This window comes from Tursiops truncatus, chromosome 3, assembly GCF_011762595.2.
Source record: "Tursiops truncatus isolate mTurTru1 chromosome 3, mTurTru1.mat.Y, whole genome shotgun sequence".
NCBI lineage: Eukaryota > Metazoa > Chordata > Mammalia > Artiodactyla > Delphinidae > Tursiops > Tursiops truncatus.
In genome coordinates this window covers 115,059,544-115,079,309 of record NC_047036.1, presented here as the reverse complement: position 1 = coordinate 115,079,309, position 19,766 = coordinate 115,059,544, and the positions used below count along the sequence as shown (strand labels likewise).

At 48.1% G+C, this 19,766-nt stretch overlaps 2 protein-coding genes across 7 annotated transcripts in view; both read right to left on the bottom strand.

Annotated features, from left to right (window-relative positions):
* KDM3B (lysine demethylase 3B) overlaps positions 1-4,386 on the bottom strand; it is a 59,128-nt gene extending 54,742 nt beyond the window's left edge. For 2 of the 4 annotated variants that reach the window (XM_073802575.1, XM_019924492.3), the window contains exon 1: positions 4,157-4,386. In XM_073802575.1, the coding sequence (XP_073658676.1) occupies positions 4,157-4,351 (195 nt within the window). In that variant the 5' untranslated portion in view covers positions 4,352-4,386. The remainder of the gene's footprint in view (positions 1-4,156) is intronic. The other 2 variants (XM_019924491.3, XM_019924493.3) reach the window with 2 other exon arrangements.
* Positions 4,387-7,401: 3,015 nt separating this feature from the next.
* On the bottom strand, positions 7,402-18,073 carry FAM53C (family with sequence similarity 53 member C). Of its 3 annotated transcripts, none has more exons than XM_073802577.1 (5): positions 17,836-18,073; positions 13,927-14,156; positions 13,479-13,536; positions 11,297-12,081; positions 7,402-10,368 (listed from the first exon to the last, which is right to left on the bottom strand). In XM_073802577.1, exons 2-5 carry the CDS (start codon positions 14,002-14,004, stop codon positions 10,111-10,113), a joined length of 1,179 nt encoding a protein of 392 aa, XP_073658678.1. In that variant the 5' UTR covers positions 14,005-14,156; positions 17,836-18,073; the 3' UTR covers positions 7,402-10,110. The 3 variants fall into 3 exon arrangements, with proteins under 3 accessions (XP_073658678.1, XP_004312104.1, XP_073658677.1); XM_004312056.4 differs by lacking the exon at positions 17,836-18,073 and adding an exon at positions 17,382-17,653; XM_073802576.1 differs by lacking the exon at positions 17,836-18,073 and having other exon boundaries at positions 13,927-16,973.
* Positions 18,074-19,766: the final 1,693 nt, after the last annotated feature.

Below are 19,766 nucleotides of genomic sequence, written 5' to 3'. Positions count from 1 at the left end.
TCTCAAATCAAAGAAAAGGAGTATTTTAGAGACCACCTTTCCCCCAGATAAAGATAAAAGATTAAGGGATTAAAAAAATTACGGCAGATATGCTTTTACTCCTGTTGCAAGTTCTGGACAGCTGAGATAGGTAAGATACACATTCAAAACAAATCAGTGCTACTAAAAGCATCATTTAATTCTATCATACAGAAAGAAAAGGATGGTTTATTTAATAAAGTTGGTGCTGCCCCAATTGGTTACTACTCAGTAGGAAAAGTTAGATTGTCCATCACACATGCCACTTACAAAAATATTCCAGATGGACCAGAGATCTAAAGGTAAAAATAAATGAAACACTAGAAAGAAAAGCTGAAAAATATTTATATAGGCTCAAGGTGGCAGGGGGAGGTCCTCTTCCCAAGCAATTAAATCCTTCTTAGAAGCCATTAAGAAAGGTCTAAGAGATCTGATGATACAAACATTTTATTTTTCTGTGCAGCAAAGCAACCCATAAACAGTTAAAAGACAAATGAGAGAAAATACACACTTGACAGGTAAAGGGGTTAATGTGCTAAATATGCACAGAACTTGTACAGAATAAGAAAACTTCCATTTTTTCAAATACGCAAAAGATTGGCATAAATGACTCATAAAAAATGTAAGAGGCCAATAAACATAGAAAAAGATCAGTAGTCATGAAATGCTAGATACTATTTTTCGCCCATCAGATTGCCAAAAACAACAAAGGCCAATGACACCAGTGATGGCAAGGATGAAGGGAAACAAGCATTGCCTGAATGCTGGTGGGAGTATGAAAAGCTAAAATCTCATAGGAAAATAACCTGGCATTACCTAACAAAATAAAAATATATACATGTACTCCTTAACCCAACAATCCTGGATAGCTAAACTACAGAAATAAAACCATGATTACACAAAGATATATGTACAAGTATATTAACTGCAGCATTGTTTGTTAAGTGCCCCAAATTTTAAAATACCTTGAATGCCCATCATAAAGGATACATCCATTCTATGGAATATAATGTAGTTATCTAAAAGGATGAGTAAGAGCTACAGGTACTGATGCCCATGGTCTAATGTTAAATGGAAAAAAGAAAAAAAGCAGGCTACAGATATTGTGCAGTATGATACCATTTGCTAAAAAAAAAAAAAAAAGCAACCTTTTGTAGAGATATAAATGTTTTCATACTTTTTTGTACCAGTATTGAGAAAGGCGCACAAAGCTTCTTTGATAAGTGGAAGCTGGTAAAGGATGGAGACTGTTGGCTTTCCCGTGTTTATGCTTGGCTGTTTGACATTCTGCAAAACGCAAGTTTTGCTTTTATAACAAAAAAAGAAAAATCCACTATTTTTGGTTTGTGTGTTTATTTACCATACGTATATATGTGACGGTCCCAAGGTCTCTGCCACTTACATAGACCAATAATGAACCAGAAACACAAGGAGGACACAGAGTTAGAAAAGAAGTTAGAGGTAAAGGCACAAAAATCCATTAAACTAATTTTGAAACTAGACTTTTTTTTTTTTTTTTATCGCATAACAGGCCTATTTTGAAATACAAATAAAGCTACTATTCCATGAGGGGGAAAAAAAGCTGTTTATCCACTTAATCTAAAAATCTCAGTTATTTGTCAGCATAGCTTTGGTGAGGAAGATGCCCACCTAACAAACCGTTTTCAACAAAACTCTTGATCAACAAGATCCTGACTTATGGCTTTGGAACTGTTTTCCAAAAAAAAGCGTTCATTAATGGATCAGGACTACATTTTGGAAGATTTCTGGATCTAAAAGTATCTAGAAAGAGGATATCAATGGAGCCTAAAATTGCAAAGTGTTTTCAATCACTTCAAAAACTCATTCATTCAACCCTCAATTACTCATCCTTAACAGGGGGCGCCCTGCCATGCATTACTCAAAACTAAGCATGCCTGAAAACATCTTAAACATAACTGAATGAAAATCTGCCCAATCACAGGCCAGCTGCTTGCAAACTCCACCCTTGAGTACAGGAAGAACACTTTTGATTGGAAGACAGTTGTGTTTACTACGGGTGTGTGGTGCAAATTGGAAAGGCCCACATGCCTAGGGTCCAAAGGAAATCTCTTTAATGAAAAAGGAAAACAAACGGCCAGTTTTGATCCTATGTTAATTATTGTCATTAACAGAACCTCATCATCACAACAGCAATTCTTGAGCAATTTTGCAAGATGGTAAAAAATTTTAAAGGCTCTGAGTTTTGTTGTGGCTGTTTTCTCACCTATGTCCCTTGATTATACACACAAGACAAGCGTAAGAGTATTCTTAAAACCAAAACTGCCTTTGTTTTTATATGCATAAAGCTCTATGCAAGACCTCAACACAGTTGTAATATACACTTTGCTTTAATTTCCAAGAATCACTGCAACTTTTTACTTGGTTTGAGAAACCAATTCCAAGGGCAGTGGTAGAACTACTCAGTATTTAGCTTACTAGGTGTCCAGCATCTCAGTGAGCTTCAAAAACCTCTGCCCTTAGGGAGCCCAGCAAACAACAAAGTGAATGGGTAGCCATTTCAGGTGCAGAGCTCATTAGCAATTCATCTGATGGAGGAAACAACTAGAACATAAAACTTTGACTGAAACTCTAGGACAGACTAAGCCTTTGGTCAAAATATGCATATAATGGTGGATCTTACTTAAGTTTTGCATTTAAGGGGGTAGAGTAAATTACTGGATCTGAGAGGGACACCTCTCTCCCGTCCAAGCCTATAAAAAGCAATCTTCTAAAGAAAGCGCAAAGGAATTTAAATCCAAATCCCCTTTCTTAATAATCATCCTCACCCCACTATGTTCCTGTTATCTCTACAAATTCGCCCCACTGAAGCCTCATAAATGTCCAAGCAGCCTTTTTCTCATAGAGCATGGAGAAAGATCAAAGTGAACGAACTCAAGTAGCAGAAGCCTAAGCCAGCCACAAGCAAAACAACCCATAAAAGCTTGCGTATCAGGAAGAAAATTTAAAAAGCCTAACACCACTGATCAATAGGTAGAAAAACGAGCATCAGAAACCTGCAATATTAATATCAAATCTTATGAGTTCCTGTTTACAGCGAATAAAATATCTGCAGAAACAAGTTCATCAAGAAAATTTTCCTTCTGCCTGAACATCTATCACAATCCAAAAGAATCCCCCTATTTTTCACAGCCTTATCTCAACAGAGAAGCTAGGGCCGTTATCAGAATGAGGAACTAAAGAGGTTTGCCAAAGCTCAAAGGCAGTATTTTGCCGCCACATTAACAAAAATAACACAACATGATCCCAAATGCTAGTTAAGTTCTATTACTGAACAACTTTAATCACAACATACCCCAAGACAAGTATTCAAAATCGGCCGAGCCCCAACACAAAGTTTCAAAACAAAACCTCTCCCAAGGTTTGGGGGAGTAGCCCAGCTACGAGCAAAAAAGTACCACCCAACAGCCCCATTCGGCTGCCAAGACAGATCTCAAACTTATCAAAAACAGCTACAACAGCAGCTCCTGTCACCCAGAAGCGCAGAGAGAGGAGCCTGAAGAGAATCCTGAGAGCTGGCCTTTCTGGAGACCGCCAGGCCGAGCCCGGCTCAGACAAGGAGGAAGTAACTGCCAGCTAAAACAGCCCCGAGCAGCTCCAACTGCAGCCTCTCCGTCTCCTACAAGTGCCCACATTCCCGCCCCACTCGGGGCTCCGGGAAGAAGGGAACAGGGCGCAGGTCTCCCGGGAGAGGCTGGGGACTACAGGTCCGCGTCTTCAAGGAGGCAACGGCAGCACCGGCCGAACTCTGAGGGGGCCCGGGAGCCCAGGGTGTGAGAGCCTGCTCCGAAGGCGTGTTTGGCGGGTGGGGGGGAAACGCTGAGAAAGGGGTCGCTCAGGAGGCGGGGCCTGCCGGGCGGAGGCAGTAGCTCCTAGTGCCCCGGCCGCCCCCCGGGGTAAACCGGGGCGCGAACCCCGACGCGGAAGCCATGCTGGCCAGAGCTCGGGGTGCTGAGATGCCGGCGGGGGGCGCTGAGGAGATCTGGGGGCGCGGAACTGGGTCACCCCCACCCCACCGCCCCCTCACAAAGGCCCCCGGGGAGGCCGCCCGCAGGCCGTGCAACCCCGGCCTCGAGTGCCCGCCTCGGCCGCCACTCACCGCTAAGTCCTGGGGCACCGCCCCGCTCATGGCCCGCACCGTGCCGGCCCGCCAGGCCCGAGTGCGCAGCGCAGGCCCCGGATCTCCACCCGCCGCCGCCGCCGCCGCGGGGACCGAGGCCGAGGACGAGGCCGCGGTGTCCGCGAACAGAAGCAGCAGCCGCTTGCCCACCGGGGAGGCCGCCGCGTCCGCCATCGCCAGGGCCGGCCAGACCCGCGCTCCCGCCCGCCGCCTCCCACCACCTCCGCCGCCGAGCTCCCGATCCGCCCGCAAGGCCTCCCTCCGCACCACCCGCGGCCGCGGCTCCCCCCCCCCAAACAGCCACCACCAACCACCGGCGCCGCGCAGCGCCCCCCGTGGCCGGGAGCGGAGCTGCAACCCGGGCCCCGCACAGCGCCCCCCGCGCTCCGGAGCGGGACGGCAGCTCCGGGCCCCTCGCAGCGCTCCTCCCCAACCTCCCCGGGGCCTGCAGTGCCGCCTGCGGCAGGGAGGGGAATTGCAGTTTCGGCCGGGGTGGGGAAGTGGGCGGGTCCTTCAGTCCCCCGTGGCACCATCCTGGTGCCATATTTCCTTCACGGGGCCCCTTTATCTGAGAAGGCTTTGGCTTACCCTCCTCGGACACCAAAGACTTTTACTGGACTGGGGGCCTGAGGGGCAAATTACCTAGAGAGTTGATATTTTGAGCTAAAAAGTTAGTGCCCCAATACCCCATTGATTTCCGAACTTGAAAATAGGCACTACCCCTCCTGTCATTATCTTTTAGGAAACTTTCTTCCCATTGGTCCATGGGACACAATTATCTTTCTTCTCACTGGTCCATAACATGGTACCATCCCATTCTATATTACCAATACTTCATAGGTTCCTTTCCAATTGACCAATGTGTCACACACCCATTGTATGTAATAATGCCACCCTTTACATTGGCTGAAGGCCAGCATGCTTCCAACATCTCAGTATTTTGACATAACCCCATGGAGCTTCTTCCCCTTCCAAATCAGCCAACGTTATGAAGTCCAGGTGTTTCTCAATTCAACTTTCAGGGGAATTGGAAAGAGACCAGAAGTATATACATCTTACCATGGAAGTAGTGGGGCTGGGGACAAAGAAAACCTCACCACTCCTATCTGAATTCACAGGCGTGGAAGATTGATACTCCTGTTAGAAAAGGGTCTGTAGAGAAGGGGAGATACAGAGATTTTTTTGCCTAGATTTTTATTCACACTGGGCAATGAGAAACCTAAGTCATTAACGTTGGTCATGTTAGAGACTAGCACAAGTTCCATGGCCTTATGGATGCAGAGTATATGTGGAAACAGATATAAACCAGAAAAAGGTCCAGTATTAATGCATGATTACTACCGTAAAAGTGCCCATTTTTTTTCACTGCTCTGACCTACAGACAGTTAAGAGCAGTAGAGTTTTTTCAAGACTTATGTGCCTACCCAGAAATCTGTCCATAGCCTTCTTTACCCTTGACCTACTTGTCTTCTAGCAAAAGTTGGGGGCAATAGGGAGGTACCAATTATTGACTTCAGTCAAAGTACAACATCCAGGGAATTCACTCTAGAACTAACCCTGTGGAGCACCAAGGAAACTTTTCGTTGGATTTTTTTCTCTCTATTCATTATAACTTCCATTTCCCATAGCTAACCTGAGGCCTGACTCAATGTTCTTCTGCACCAAGAGACACCTCTTAAAGCACACAGCCCAAAAATTGTAGTTGGTAGGAGAGAAACAGGGGTGAATCCATACATGACCTAGCTGCCTTGCAGCTTTTCCATTAAAATTCACTGCTGGGATTTTCTCCCACATGGAGCTCTAATTACTGTCCCACTGTCCAAAGCTGGCTTCTCACAGCACTGACACAGAAATGTGCCTAAGCCCAGGGATGGGAAGGCAAAGGTAAAAAAATTAATTCAACAAATATGGCAGATAGTTTTCATATGCCAGTAACTTCAAAGTGTTGGGACACAACACTGAATAAAAACAAAACCTTTGCCCTCATGAAGTTTATATTCTTTCCTATACTTCAGGAATGGAAAATAAAATCACATTTGCCTTCACAGAAAATAAACAGTAGAAAAACCCAACAAAAAAACTGAACAGAAAGGAAAAAAAGCAGAGGGAAGTAATTTTAGATGTTCAGGCTTTACCCCTGCTCAAACAGTAGGTGAAACAAAACAGCAGTTCTGAAGAAAGAACGAATCTATAATTCTGAGATTCTTTAACCACATGCTATTGTCCTAACCCCTCAAAGCCCTTCTTCCTTTGTTTCCAGGGCAGGTGACAACTCCCACTCTTTTTAGAGTGTTTTTTTCATCCCCTCAAAGTTCCTGCTCCAGGTAATCAAGCCAATCCTGTCCTCTTGCACACTTCATTGGTATTCATTGATGAGTGCCACCAATTTGAAGCAGGAAACTGGGTTGGAGGCTAAGCAACTTGACTCTTCTTGCTGCCTGGCAAGTCAGCACCACAACTGGTAAAAGAAAGGCTATGCCTTAGGGACAAGAGGCTCCTGGCTCTCTAAGCAACTATATTTCACCCACACACATTGGAAGAATGCTAACGTAGGGAGAAGAAAGGATGGAATAGAAATGCCTAAAGAGAGAGAGAGAGCGAGCCATACAGCTTCTTTCAGCAAATGAACATTCCACATTGAAGCATTAGGGAAAATACCACCTTCTAGAGCAAAAGAGAAGCTCTGCTGCTAGGATAATTTTCCAAAATCAGTATTTTCAGGATGGAGAAATTGCCTAGGTCTTTGGAATCTGAATTCTGATGACTTTATCTCCATCTCTCCAGGACAGAACATGTGAAAACTCTGAAAAGACATTCCTGGTCAAGGCTCCTATCATGCCTTCTCCCCACTTCCCAAAGCCTACAAACCAATCTAGACAAGTTTCTAACTGTACCATCAAGCATTTCTCAGGGAGCAAGAATGTATTAATACTTGACTTCACCCTGCTGGAAGTGAGTGGCAGGAGGGAAGAGGAGATGGGTATAAGTACCAGGGAAACAAGAGATCAAATCAGACTGCCAGAAATAACCAAGGCCTTAACAGAAGCTGGGCATAGGATATAACTACTGTGGCGCAAAGGGCCCAGCGACCAAATACTGCCCTCAAGGGGCAAAGGCCCAGCCATGTCATAGAAGAAGGGGCTGGAACAGTTAGGCGGCCTTCTCCCCGCTTCCTCCTTGCCTTTCTTTGTGAAGAGAGGAAGAAGACACTGTAGTACACAAGGTTGCTTGGGAAAATGGATTATTCTAATAAAACTTTATTTTTTCAAACACAGCCACAGAGGCAGGACCTCATGTTTAACATACACAGACTTATGGATTTTTTTAAAATATAAAACAAAGTTTACGAAAAAATTTTTTTCCACTTTTTGTATTTGTAATCCCATTAGCACAGGGACTTTGGCAGCAGGTGGGAGTGAAGGGCAGCTGGAGCTGCCACTGGGCAGTCACCGGGCACAGGAGGAGAGCACCAGCCTGGGAGTGGCTTCACTCACACACGCAGGAATACTCACCTACTGGTCAGCCACACCACACACACAACACAGATGCAGATGTCTACCCAGGGTCAACCACAGCCCGGCAGAGGTGTGCTCCACTCTGGGTAAGCCCAATATGTGAAAATCCAAAGAGTCAAAACAGCTAAAGTAGAGGGAGGTTGCTTGCTTTACAAAAGAAGCAATCACAGGCTGCTTTTAAATGGTCAGCAGTCCAAATGCATTGGAAAACAGCATTTGGTTTACACAGAACTGTTGGAACAGATCTACTGTGTAAAGCAAAATAAACCACTTCTCGAAAAGGCTTGTCCCAGGGCCACAGGTACTTAGATTGGGAAGCAAGATGATAGCTCCAGCTAGTTTAACTTTCCAGATCTTAAAGTAATGGAATTCATATATGGCATCTACAGATCTTCTCCCCTAAGGATGGTGCCCTAGAGCTTTGGGGAACTCAGGGTGGAGGCAGAATTATTGCCCTCACTTCTTAAGCTTTGGGTCTGCAGAGACCCCACTGGCATTACCAGTGGCCTATTGTAAGCTGGCACAGCCCCTGTGTAGCAGAGAGCCCAGGGATGAGGATGCCCCAGGAGGAAAAGAAGCTGGCACCAGGGAAATTATGGCCTAAAGAGGGAAAAGAGCCAGGGGAGGGATGAAACCAAGGATGGGCAACTCCTGGGCTCATGGTTTCCTTAGATTCTCCAGAAAGCCTCTCTCTCAAGCCCCTACAGACCTAGTAGCTCACTGGTAACATTTGGTAACTAGCAGGAGAAGTGAAGGAGCCCTGGAAGGGTAGAACCTCTGAGGGCTGGAGGCTGAAAAAGAAACAGCCACCTCCTCTGGAGTGGAGGCGAGGAGGCTAGGGCCTCACTGATGCTCCTATCCAACATGTGGCAGACCCAGAAAATGACAGGTTCAATTCCACGAGGAAGAAAACACACAGACTTTGGTCTTCTTCCCTAACATGAGCAACTGGTTCCTTCAAAACCCTGGAAAAATGCCCTTCTCCCAATAAACAGGAAGGGCAGGTCCAATTTGGTACCGCAGGGTCTAAGCAAAGCTGGACAAAGCCTCACAAGCTATTGTGGCAGCAGCTTCAGTAGGCATCTCCACTGGAGCCAGCCTTACAGGGCTTCTGCAGTCCTTAAACCCACCACCATGGCCACTGAGACCCATTGCCCAGGCTCAAGTTGTGGCTGTGAAACAAAAAAAGAAATTCAATCCAACAACAAACTCCCAGCTGCTTCTCAAAGTCTTTGCTTTACACATCCTCAGCCAGTCCTTCGGTGAGCCTCAACCTCCCTGAGGTCTCTAAGGACCAATTAGAGACAAACATTTCCTAGCAGGAGTGGAAGACAAGCAAACTAGTATATGCTGACATCCCCTTCCTCTTTCTCAAGCAGGTCAGAAAAGAGGCTGGGCCTGGATCTTTTAACAATAGGTTTCTCTAAAGTTAGTGCTGGGGTGCCTGCTGGGGACTGAACACTACTTGCTGCAGGTCAGCCTCAATATAGGGCCTTCCTTCCTTGTTCTTGACCCTCGAAGGGCAGAGGGTAAGGGGGAAAAGGTCCCATCAGTAGGGAGGGAAAAAAAGAGATGGAGCCCTTCAGCCCTGCCTCAGTTGCCCACATATGCCTGCATCTACTTAGAGAGTGAGACAGGCAGGTTGTACACAGCCTAGGCAATCTGGCGAGAAAAAAGGCCAGCTCAGAATCAGTGTGGAGAGCCCTCTCCAGCCAATACTAGATCTATCTACGGGAGGTGTGGGCCTGAGGGAAAGACCATTAGCTGAGGTCATAGCACTTAAAAGACCCTGCTGTACCCCAAAACAGAATCCTCTGCAGAGCCATTGGTGCTAATGGATTACAAGCCTGGTTCCAGAGCTCCTTAGAACCTTGACTCCTTGAACAAGCCTGCTATCCCGTAAAAACCCAAGATCCATGGTGCTCTGCCGTTACGGAGCAACTGCCTTCCTTCCCTAAGGCTACCCAAACACACCTTTCCTCGAGCACTCTCATGCACGCACACACTCTCACACAATTTCTCAGAGGAGGCTGAATGAACCCCCCACCCTGGCCAAATTCTAAGACACAAGTGCCCTTTGAAGCAAAGGGGCTAGTGAAATTCCCCGAGCTGGGGTCAGGAGACCCCTTCCTTCCCTGCCCATTGCTTTCTCGGTGGCAGGGATACTCACACTCAGGGCCGCCATGGTAAGGGCCTGCTCTGGGGCTGTCCCTCCCGCCACCAACTCCGTTTATCTTGTCCCAGCCAGTCTCTCGGCATGGTCGAGCTTCCTGGAGTGAGAAGATTTCCGGCTGCCCTGAGTCGGAGCCCTCCACTCACCCCCATTCCCAGGCTGGGCCCCCGGCCTTGGGACCTCGACACTTGTTAGTAGCCATAAGAGAGTCAGTCTGTGTGGCCCCAGGAAGTAGCCTCTCAGTTTTAGTTCTCCTCAATGAGATTCAAGTCCAGGTCCCCAAAGTCCTGCTGGCACAATGTCCGCTTGCTCAGTGCCTGCCGGCCCCACCGCACGGACCCCTCCTCCTCCTCTTCGCTTTCACTCAGCACCTGGGAGGAATCCCCAATGGGGCTGCAGGAAGCAGAGAGGTGTGAGGGGCTACAGGCCATGAACCACGGTGGAGAGATACTGCTGCCTTCCCGGGCTGTTTCTTGGAGACAGAGACCTCCTGAGTATGGTTTCTGTCAAACAAACAAACAAAATTAAGGCAAAGAAAGATGCTAATTTCCCAGAGAACCCTGGCCCAAGTTGGATTTCAAAGTACCCCTCTCTTAGTTATCCTTGAAAGCAGGAGTCCTTTCTGTTAGGGTGAGGTCGTGAACTCCCTGATAAAATTTTGAAAATTCAGTGTATGTGCACATTTCTTTGAGGAAAGTGCCCATAGTTTCGATCAGATTCAAGATTAGAAGCATGTTTATAAACTTCATATGGACAGGAATACTGTCTGCTTGTCTCACTCCTGTATTGCCAGTGCCTAGTCAGAGCCTGGTACATAGTAGGCATCCAACACTGCTTGCTGACTGGTTGAATGAATGACTCTATGAATAAGTCCTCAGAAAGTTTTATGACCCAGTGGTCTGGAAGGAAGAATATGAAAAAAGTGGGCAACTGCCTACAACAACTGCACTCACACTGGGAAGTCAAAAAACCATTTGTTGAGCAGATGAATGATGCAGAGCCTGTTTTGCTTAAGCCCTTACAGACCCACATGAAGCAGTAAAGGGCAAGTGACAAAACCAGCCTTGCATGAGGAGGGGTGGGGCACTGATGATGGGGCTTTTGTGGCTCATGCATTCTCAGAGAGGACGGAAAGTGTCTCTAGCAGGACAATCTGGGATCTCTGTTGGAAGGTTTAACATGGGTCTCACCCCAAGTTTCTCTGGAACCCTCAGGACTGAGAAATTTCACAGGACATGGGACTTTCAATGATAAAACCAGAATAATCCTGGGCAAATCGGGATGGTAGATCACTCTCAGCAAAAGCTCAGACAGAAAGGAGCTCCAAGGGAGGCCCTGCCAGGAGGGCCTGGAGCTAGAGGACAACTCACAGGTGCAAATGGAACAGTCCCCCTACTCCCATCCAAGCTTCCCTAGTCCTACTGGTCCCACCTGATTCATCTTGTCAAAGTCCAAGGAAGGCCGCAGCCGCCGAGGGTCCTCCTCGTGGCGCCGCTTGACTCCAGCTTTGCGGGCATCAAGATCACAAGGCTGTGAGCGGCTTCGGGGAAGACTGCGCAGGCCTCGAGGTCTCCAGGGCAGCTCTGGGGAGGATGCGGGGGAGCTCCGGGCAGAGGGCAAGAAGCGGCTTGCCTGTGGGCCCAGGCTGGGTGACAGGGAGAAGCGACGCTGGGGTGGGCAAGGTGACAGGGACTCAGCATCACTCTCCCAGGAGCCACTTTGGGGGGAGGTGGCAGAGGGACGAGAAGAATCTTGGGCCAGGGCCAGGCTGAAGAAAGGGGGGCTGTAGGGTCTGTGGGGTGGGGCACATTGAGAAGAGGCACTGGGAGCTTGGAGGAACCTGAGGCTGGAGACCCGCTTTGGGGGGCTCTGGTGAGGCACCTGCGGCCCACCCCCTCCACCACTGCCCCGGTGCTTGATGGGAGTCCACAGCTTGGAGGGGGCGGGCCGCCACACCGGCTGCCAGCGAGACAGGTCCACGGGCACTGAGAGTGAGCGGCAGTGCCTCTTAGATGGAGGGGCAGGGGGCACAGGAAGCTTTTCTGGGTCTGGAGGCTCAGGGCTTAGGACTTGGGAGAGGGGCTGCTCCTGTGGGGAATTTCCTGGGCTAGGTGGTCTGAGGTGCAGGCTCAAGCCTGAGGGGTGGTAGCTGAGATTGAGGCTGTCCTGGAACTCAGCACAGGAACAGTGGGGCAGGCCCCTCCAGGAAGCACCTTCTGGAAGGCATTCATAATAAAAATAATATTAATGATAGCTAATATATTTTTAAGAGCTTACTATGTGCCATACAATGTGATGAGCACTTTATGTGAGGTTTCCCCAAAACTTCATGAGTTAGGTACTATTATTACTACCCCCATTTCACAGATGAGAGAAGTCCAGTAACTTGCCAAAAGTCATGCAGGAATCAAATGACCAAAAGCAGGGTTCAAAACCAGATTTGTCTGATGCTAAAGCTGCCTTTTAACCAGCATACTATATTGCCTCCAGTATGAGGAACCACCTGAAACTTAAAATATAGTCTCATATACTGCCTGCTGCTCCCCGTCAAAGGTGGAATGAGTCAAGAGAAGCGAACGTGTGAGAGCCATGCTCATCCCTCACTCTACTCCACCGAGCTCTACTTTGCTCCCGCATCCCCCAGCCCGGAGTTGTGAAAAGCAGGCCTATGCTCTCCGTCCTTAGCCTTTCCCTTTCCTATGTGTCAAAGCACCAAGACAGGAGGTAGGTGATCAAGCAGGTAAGAGATCATTTGTATTTCTAGGGAGGGCAAGTAGGGTGGGGAAGGCCTTTGCCAATGGAACCCATGCTTCGGAAAAACCCTAAGACTGCTCGTGTTCCTTTGTGTCTCGCCACCCACAAGGAACATACTTATAGGGAAAGATCTTCTAGCCATATTATGATTAGTTTAAAAAAAAAAAAAGTGCCAAATATACAGAATGCAACCTTTTGTGTTAAAAGCATGGGAATAAAAACATTTACATTTATATTTGCTTCTATCTGTATAAAGAAACTCTGGTTGGATAGACAAGAAACTAATAACAGTAGTTACTTTTACGGAGGTGATGGGAGCTGGGTGCAGAGGAGAGAGGAGAGGAAGGGGGACTTTTTTCAGTATAATGTTTTTGCTGTTTAAAAATTTTGGAAATGGGAATGTACTGCCTACACAAAAAATTAGATTATAAAAGTTCCTACAGGGGCTACCCTGGTGGTGCAGTGGTTGAGAGTCTGCCTGCTGACGCAGGGGACACGGGTTCGTGCCCCGGTCCGGGAGGATCCCACATGCCGTGGAGTGGCTAGGCCCGTGAGCCATGGCCGCTGAGCCTGCGCGTCCGGAGCCTGTGCTCCGCAACGGGAGAGGCCACAACAGTAAGAGGCCCGCGTACCGCAAAAAAAAAAAAAAAAAAGTTCCTACAAGACTAGAATAAGACCAAACTAAACAAGTAACTTCCATGCTGGTGCAGTAAAATGGAGACAAGCGCCAATCTCAGAAGGTGACCCTGGCAAGAAAATTGTGGATGCAGGCTAGCTAGTCCTGGTTACTGAAAACCAATGAAAGAAATGCGTGGATAGAGGCATGGGCATACACACAAATATACACATCATGTCTTACCAGACACAAGCTGGAAAGGATTCCCACAGTTGGAGATGTCTACATGATCAGGCAAAGGCTAAGAGACAGAAAATATCCATCATGATTCAGGATCAGAACAGAGTTCCAGGAAGCCCTCTTCAGCTCACCCCTGCAATTCATGGGCTACAGGGATGTTAGGAACTCCTAAGTGTTCTCTTCTTCTTGTCCTCCCAAAGTTAGTGAGTAAAATAATCCACGTCTTCCAGTATCTCAAACCCTTTTCCACCCAAATTTTGGTGTCCCTTTTATAACAGTGAAGAAAATCCCTGCCCCTTCCTTTTGGGCTGGGTTTTGAGCCTTTAGTGGGCTCTTGCAATACAAGTACCATGATTCACACAGCACAGGACAAGGGTGAAGTAGTAACAACAAACAGCCTCCGAAAAAAGGGGGAGGGGGTCGTAGAGAAGCAGGAAGACTGGTCTTTTACCAGACTGATGCTGAAGCGTGTGCATTTCAGCTCATCCAGAGTCTGCTTCTGTAGCTGCTCAGTGATCAGGGTTATCATGATTCTCCCCGGAATCTGACTTGCACACTTTGGAGCAAATGATGGATGTCTTCCCTGTTGTTCTTCCAGACCTCACTCGTGAGCCGTCTTCTGCCACTGCAGCACCATTCTAGCACCATTGGGACTTCCCTCTCCAGTCATGCCTGCTGAGTCTGCCAATTACAGAGGGACCAGCCCCAAGTGATATTAGAGATGTATCTAGTCCAGAGATGGAAAATGTATGGCACACATACCACAGCATCCCTATGTCAGGCCTCTGGCAGACATCATTAATTGATCACAGCTTTTTCCTGCTAAGCCTAAACATAGCCTCAGAAACATTCTCAACCTGACACTCCGGATAACCAGTAAAATGAAATGGAGTTGGCAAGCAAGTTGAAACCTATTTGCCACTCCTAACCTGGTTCATGCTCTGCTCTGCCTACCCAGAATACTAGCACCACTTAGAAAATAGCTCAAATGAGAGAGATGCCCAAATTGTTATTTCCATCCTGATTAGTCCAATATTTTCTTTATCTTCCAGTCATAAGCAAAGAGAGGTAACCTTTTCCTAAACTACAGAAAGAGTAATAGGGAACAGAACGGTACAGTGGTTGTAGGAATGACTTTCTGCTTCAAACCAATCAGAATAAACAAGGTATTATGTTCTCCTTTAGCCTGAACAGCTGATATTATATTATTGTTCTCCAACAGATACTGTACATATTCTCTTATAAGAGGATAAGGAAATGCTACCGAGGTAATTCCATTTACATTTCAACTCTGTAGAGTTTAAAAACAACAACTCTGACTTCATTTGACTAAGTTTTTAGCCTGATTTGACTCAAAGACCATGAATACAATTAATCAAGACTCCTTCTCATGGTCAATTATAGTAGAAGCAAACTATTTCTATCAGAGGACAGGCTTCAAGCCCACAAAATTGCCTGAGGGGCCTCGCTCAAGGGAGGAGGGGAAGTTAACCTAACATTTCCATACTGTTCTGCCTATTCCCAGAATGACCAGCAGGCAAACAGCACACCAGACAGTGGAAGTAGCATTTGCTAGCAGAGAGAACTATCAAGAAATCAAATCTAGATCCGATTTGGTGTGATGCTCTTGGCAAATCATCAAACTTTTCTTTGCCTCAGTTTACCCATACGAAAAATGGGCAGAATAATCTTAATATGTCACTGGGGGCTTCCCTGGTGGCGCAGTGGTTAAGAATCTACCTGCAGGGGACACGGGTTCGAGCCCTGTTCCGGGAAGATCCCACATGCCGCGGAGCAACTAAGCCCGTGCACCACAACTACTGAGCCTGCGCTCTAGAGCCTGCGAGCCACAACTACTGAAGCCCGCGCACCTAGAGCCAGAGATCCGCAACAAGAGAAGCCACCGCAATGAGAAGCCTGCGCACGGCAACGAAGAGTAGCCCCCACTCGCTGCAACTAGAGAAAAGCCCGCGCGCAGCAACAAAGACCCAACGCAGCCAAAAATAAATAATAATTTATTAAAAAATATATGTCACTGGGACAATATAACACAAATATCAAAATGTAAAAAGTATACCACCTGCCCTGTACAAATCAGGAGTTCACAAAGACTGCCATTTCTCACCCCTCCTATTTGTTGCTCTACAAAGCCTCAGAATGCCACAAGTGATAATATTAGGATGAAGAAGGCAATTGCGTTCATCTATTTGGCTGGATGTCAACCTCCCTCACCTGCATACCAAGAGAAGCCCAAAAGGCTTGACCTTGAGGGCAGATAACTTTCTACCTTGGCAAAAAAAAAAAAGAGGGAATCCTCTCTACCCAATTCCCACCTCAGAGGGAGGCAGACCACAAGGAAAAGCAAAGAAATACACCTCGGCGTACTTGGAGTTCAGGGAAAAACGTTGTGGAAGTCAATCATCGCTATAGTTAAATAACATTTTCATGCATAATCATCATTACCACCTTGAACAAAGTTCCAGCTTCCTGAGTGCTCCCTTCAGCTGCTTCCCCTGTTCTTGTAGAAGCTAAAGCTTATATCACTTCTGCTCTTGGTTTCTTAACTCTGCCCTCAAAGATCAACCAGAGAGGGAACCTAACTGTAGGCTTTTACCCTCAGAGACCCCAGGCCTCAGGCTGACCAGCCATGAGGGGCAGGGAGTGAAGCAAACTCTTTCAAGCTTTTCATGAGGCATCTGGCCAAACAGCAAACTTCCAGCCCTCTCTGGGATCAAGTGAAGAGAGTGATTTTGTGTTTTTCTGCATTTTAATTGTTGGGATGTGGCCACACACGGCGGTAATTGGAACAATGCAGCTACCACCACGCAACTGATACTCTCAGTCTGAGTTTCCTAAAACAGGCCAGGCTGAGAGGGGGAACAGAACGGAAGCCATAAGGAATCAAACCAGGACACAAAAGAAGGCAAACCAGCTCCGCGAGGGGCCTCCTCTTTCTCAAGCAGGCAGAGGAAAAAGTATAAGAAGCCCTCTCTTGCCGCCTTCCTTCCCCTTCCATTTTGTGTATCTGAGGGGCAGAGACAGCCCTGAACGTTCACTAAGCAAGTTAAAACTTCTCAGCTTAACAACTGGCACGGGGGCTCAGCCCTACACAGAGCAGCAGGCTGCTAGGCCCTCCCCCAAACCCCACCAGGCCCAACTCTCAATCCAGGCTTTCTCTCCACCATCAGCACCACCCCCCCGGCAAATAAAGGCTGGACCCCCACCCCACTGGGTGGCAGTAACCCCTGACATTACGGTTTCAGGGATGCTGAGGTTGTGCTGAAACCTCGATAACCTAGGATCAAGTCAGGCCAAGGGAGAGGAGAGTCACAAACCCCTGGGGACCTTCCCCCCAGGTCCCAGTCCCACAGCTCTGGGGGAGACTGAAGGAAAACATGAGGGAGGCATGAAGGTACATGAACAGGTATGTGGGGACCTGACTGCTCTTCCTCCATATGGCACTGAGGGGATAGGGCTGACAAGTGGGGATCACCCCTCCCCCCACCCCACTGAAGAAGCAAAAGGCTAGCCCCCCCCTCCAATCTTCAACCTCTCCCTTGGTTGCCCTGCCTGTCCCCGCGGGGTGGGGCATGGGGCGTCCGCTGGCCCCTGGGGGGCGGGGGGCGCCGGGGCACGCTTGCGGGGGGCTGTCGCTCGTCTCTTCCCAATCAGCTTCCATCATCTGGCCGCGGGAAGCGAACTCAGGACGCAGGGTATGGAGAGGGTCTGGGACTTAGCGCTCCGCCACCCCCTCCCCCACCAGGTCCCGTGCTCTCCCAGCGGAGGCGGCCAGCGAGGCCGTGCCTCGAGGGTGGACGGGCTGGGGGAGGGGAAAGAGGGAAGGAGGGAGGGACGGTCTAGGTGCCCGCCCCGAGGCCCCAGCGCCACCTGCCCTCCGCCACCTACCGCGGCTCCTCCTGCTCCCAGGGCCGCGGCCGGAGCAGCTCTGAGCGCTCGGTTCGCCCCACGGTGCCCTTAAAAGGCGCCGGCCCGAACCAACGGGCCCCTGAGGAGAGTGGAGAGATCGCTCCGGTTCGCAGAACGCCCCTGAACCGTCCGCGGAGGCTCGAGACCCGCGTCGTTTCTCTCGCAAAGTCTTTCTTGGAGAGCACAGTCAGGAAGACGCCCGGTTCTTTAATTTAGCGATGAGGGTGGTTTCCTCCCTAGCGAGTCACCCCCTGCAAAATATTGCAGAAGGTGGACTGGCCCAGTTGGAGGCAAATCTCAAAACCCCCGGGGGAGGCCGTGTCGGTCGAAGATAAACAAAGACATCGCCCCTGCCCTCTGTTACTACATCGGCCCCTGTACAGCCCCCAACTCGGTTCCGGCGCGTAACGGAATTAGCCAGGATTCCTCTCACCTGCTCTCCTACCCTCTAAGGCCGCCACTCTGAAGGAATCCCCCTTCCCCCAGCAGAGGACCCGTCCGCGGCGTGAAGGTTTCTGGGAAGTGTAGTCCAAGCGCCGATTAGGGCCTGCTCTGAGTCCCAGGAGCCCCTCTTCCAGCTGCCGGATGGGCTCGAACGTTATAAACCCAGGATTTACAACGGTTGCGGGGCCGTTCCCACTTGGTTCTGTAATTAGCCGTCACCCAAAACACCGTAAATCTGACGAGGGCCCAGGGCGGTTCACTCCTTCTCCTCCCTCTACGCCCCCCCCACCCCAGCAGGATGAGGTAATGGGATTGTGATTATGACATCATAGGCGGTTCAGTTGCTTGCGTGGGGGAGGGGGGAGTTCGGTGGTTACAGCTGGACCACTTTCCTTAAGACAAAAAGGGAGGGAGGAAACAAGCAGCTGGGGAAAAGATGTTGATGGCGCTATACTTCCTCTTCAGGAAGAGGAAACCACCTTTTATTAAATTTCCACCACTACCACCACCTCCCACCTCAGCCAAAGTTTAAGTCCTTTTTGAAGAGACTGAATGTAGCCGTTAGCACGTGAAGAGGTTGTGGAACAGCTAGGTGGTTTCTGGCTCTTATGTAAATTTGAGTCTCAGCCAGCAAAGAAGGTTTAGAGAGAGGGTAAAATATGGGAAGAGGAGAGGTTTTAAACAATGCCTTCGTGTTATGATCTCTTTGTAGGACAGAGTTTTAGATCTTTTTTAATCGATTGTTAAGTAGAAGTAGTGCAAGTAATCTTCACTATTACATTCAGCAACGAGTCCCGTGAAAGATATGTTTTCCCTAAATATTTTGTGTCCCACTCAAGTCTGGGACAGATAAGTAATTGTGATCGGCTAGAAGGTAGAGCCAGTGGTGGGGATCTTCCTCACAGAACCAGGGAAGGGAGGAGACAGGAGCCACCAAACCTGCAAACTGGAAAAGAAGAGTAGAGGGAAAGTGAGGTAGTATCAAGAAAATGGGGGGGGGGGATGGGAGATACACTGCACATTTGTTTGCCCTGCACATTTCCCCTTGGCAAAAGAAGGGACAGGGGCCGTGAAGTGTAGGAGACATGGTTTCCAATAATTGCTGCTATGGAGCACTTACGTGCCAGGCACCGTGCTGCATACTTTAAATATGTATTCTCATTTTTGTTTACAATCATCAAATGAGACAAAATCTCCTTATTTGTTGGATTAAACAGCAGGAGAGGTTAAGTGACTGCCCGTGTGGTGGACAAAAGCAGTATTAAAAAGCAATCTGACTCATAACATTGTTAACCAACTATACTCCAATATAAAATAAAAAGTTAAAAAAAAGCAGTCTGAGGTTCTAAAGCCCTTGGTCTTCACCACTTGGTGATCACCCTTTTTATTTAATAACAAAATACCATGCTTACTAAAGTTAAGTGATTGAGAATAAGAAGTTAAGTTAGCATTGGCGCATTTGGAAAACACTGAAAGAAACTGAGACACTTAAAACAACTAAACCCTGCAACTCAGGTTTCATGTCTCCTTTCAAAGGAAGATGACACCCATTTCATCACGTATAAAACAGCGCCCCCAGTGCAGCCCAACCTGTCCCCCATTACTAACTATAACTAGATTTCTTTATGCCACTTTTGGTTCAAGGTTTTTTACTCACGTCCTGCAATTTTTTCTTTCTGTCCCATTTCCCTTCTTTTGTTCTTGGGCTACTACCTTGAACCCCATCATAACTGTGACCTCTTGGGCCAGATCCCATCTCTGACCCTGCTCCAGTGGGTTTTAGCAGAGGATACTACCTGGGCTCCCTTCTGTTCTCCATCCAGATTCTCTGAGGGTTCCAGGGTCTTGAGCCAGTCATCCAAAGGGGTAGAATCCATTGGCTCTAAGAGATTGTCCATTCCCCACCTAAGAAGGCAGCAG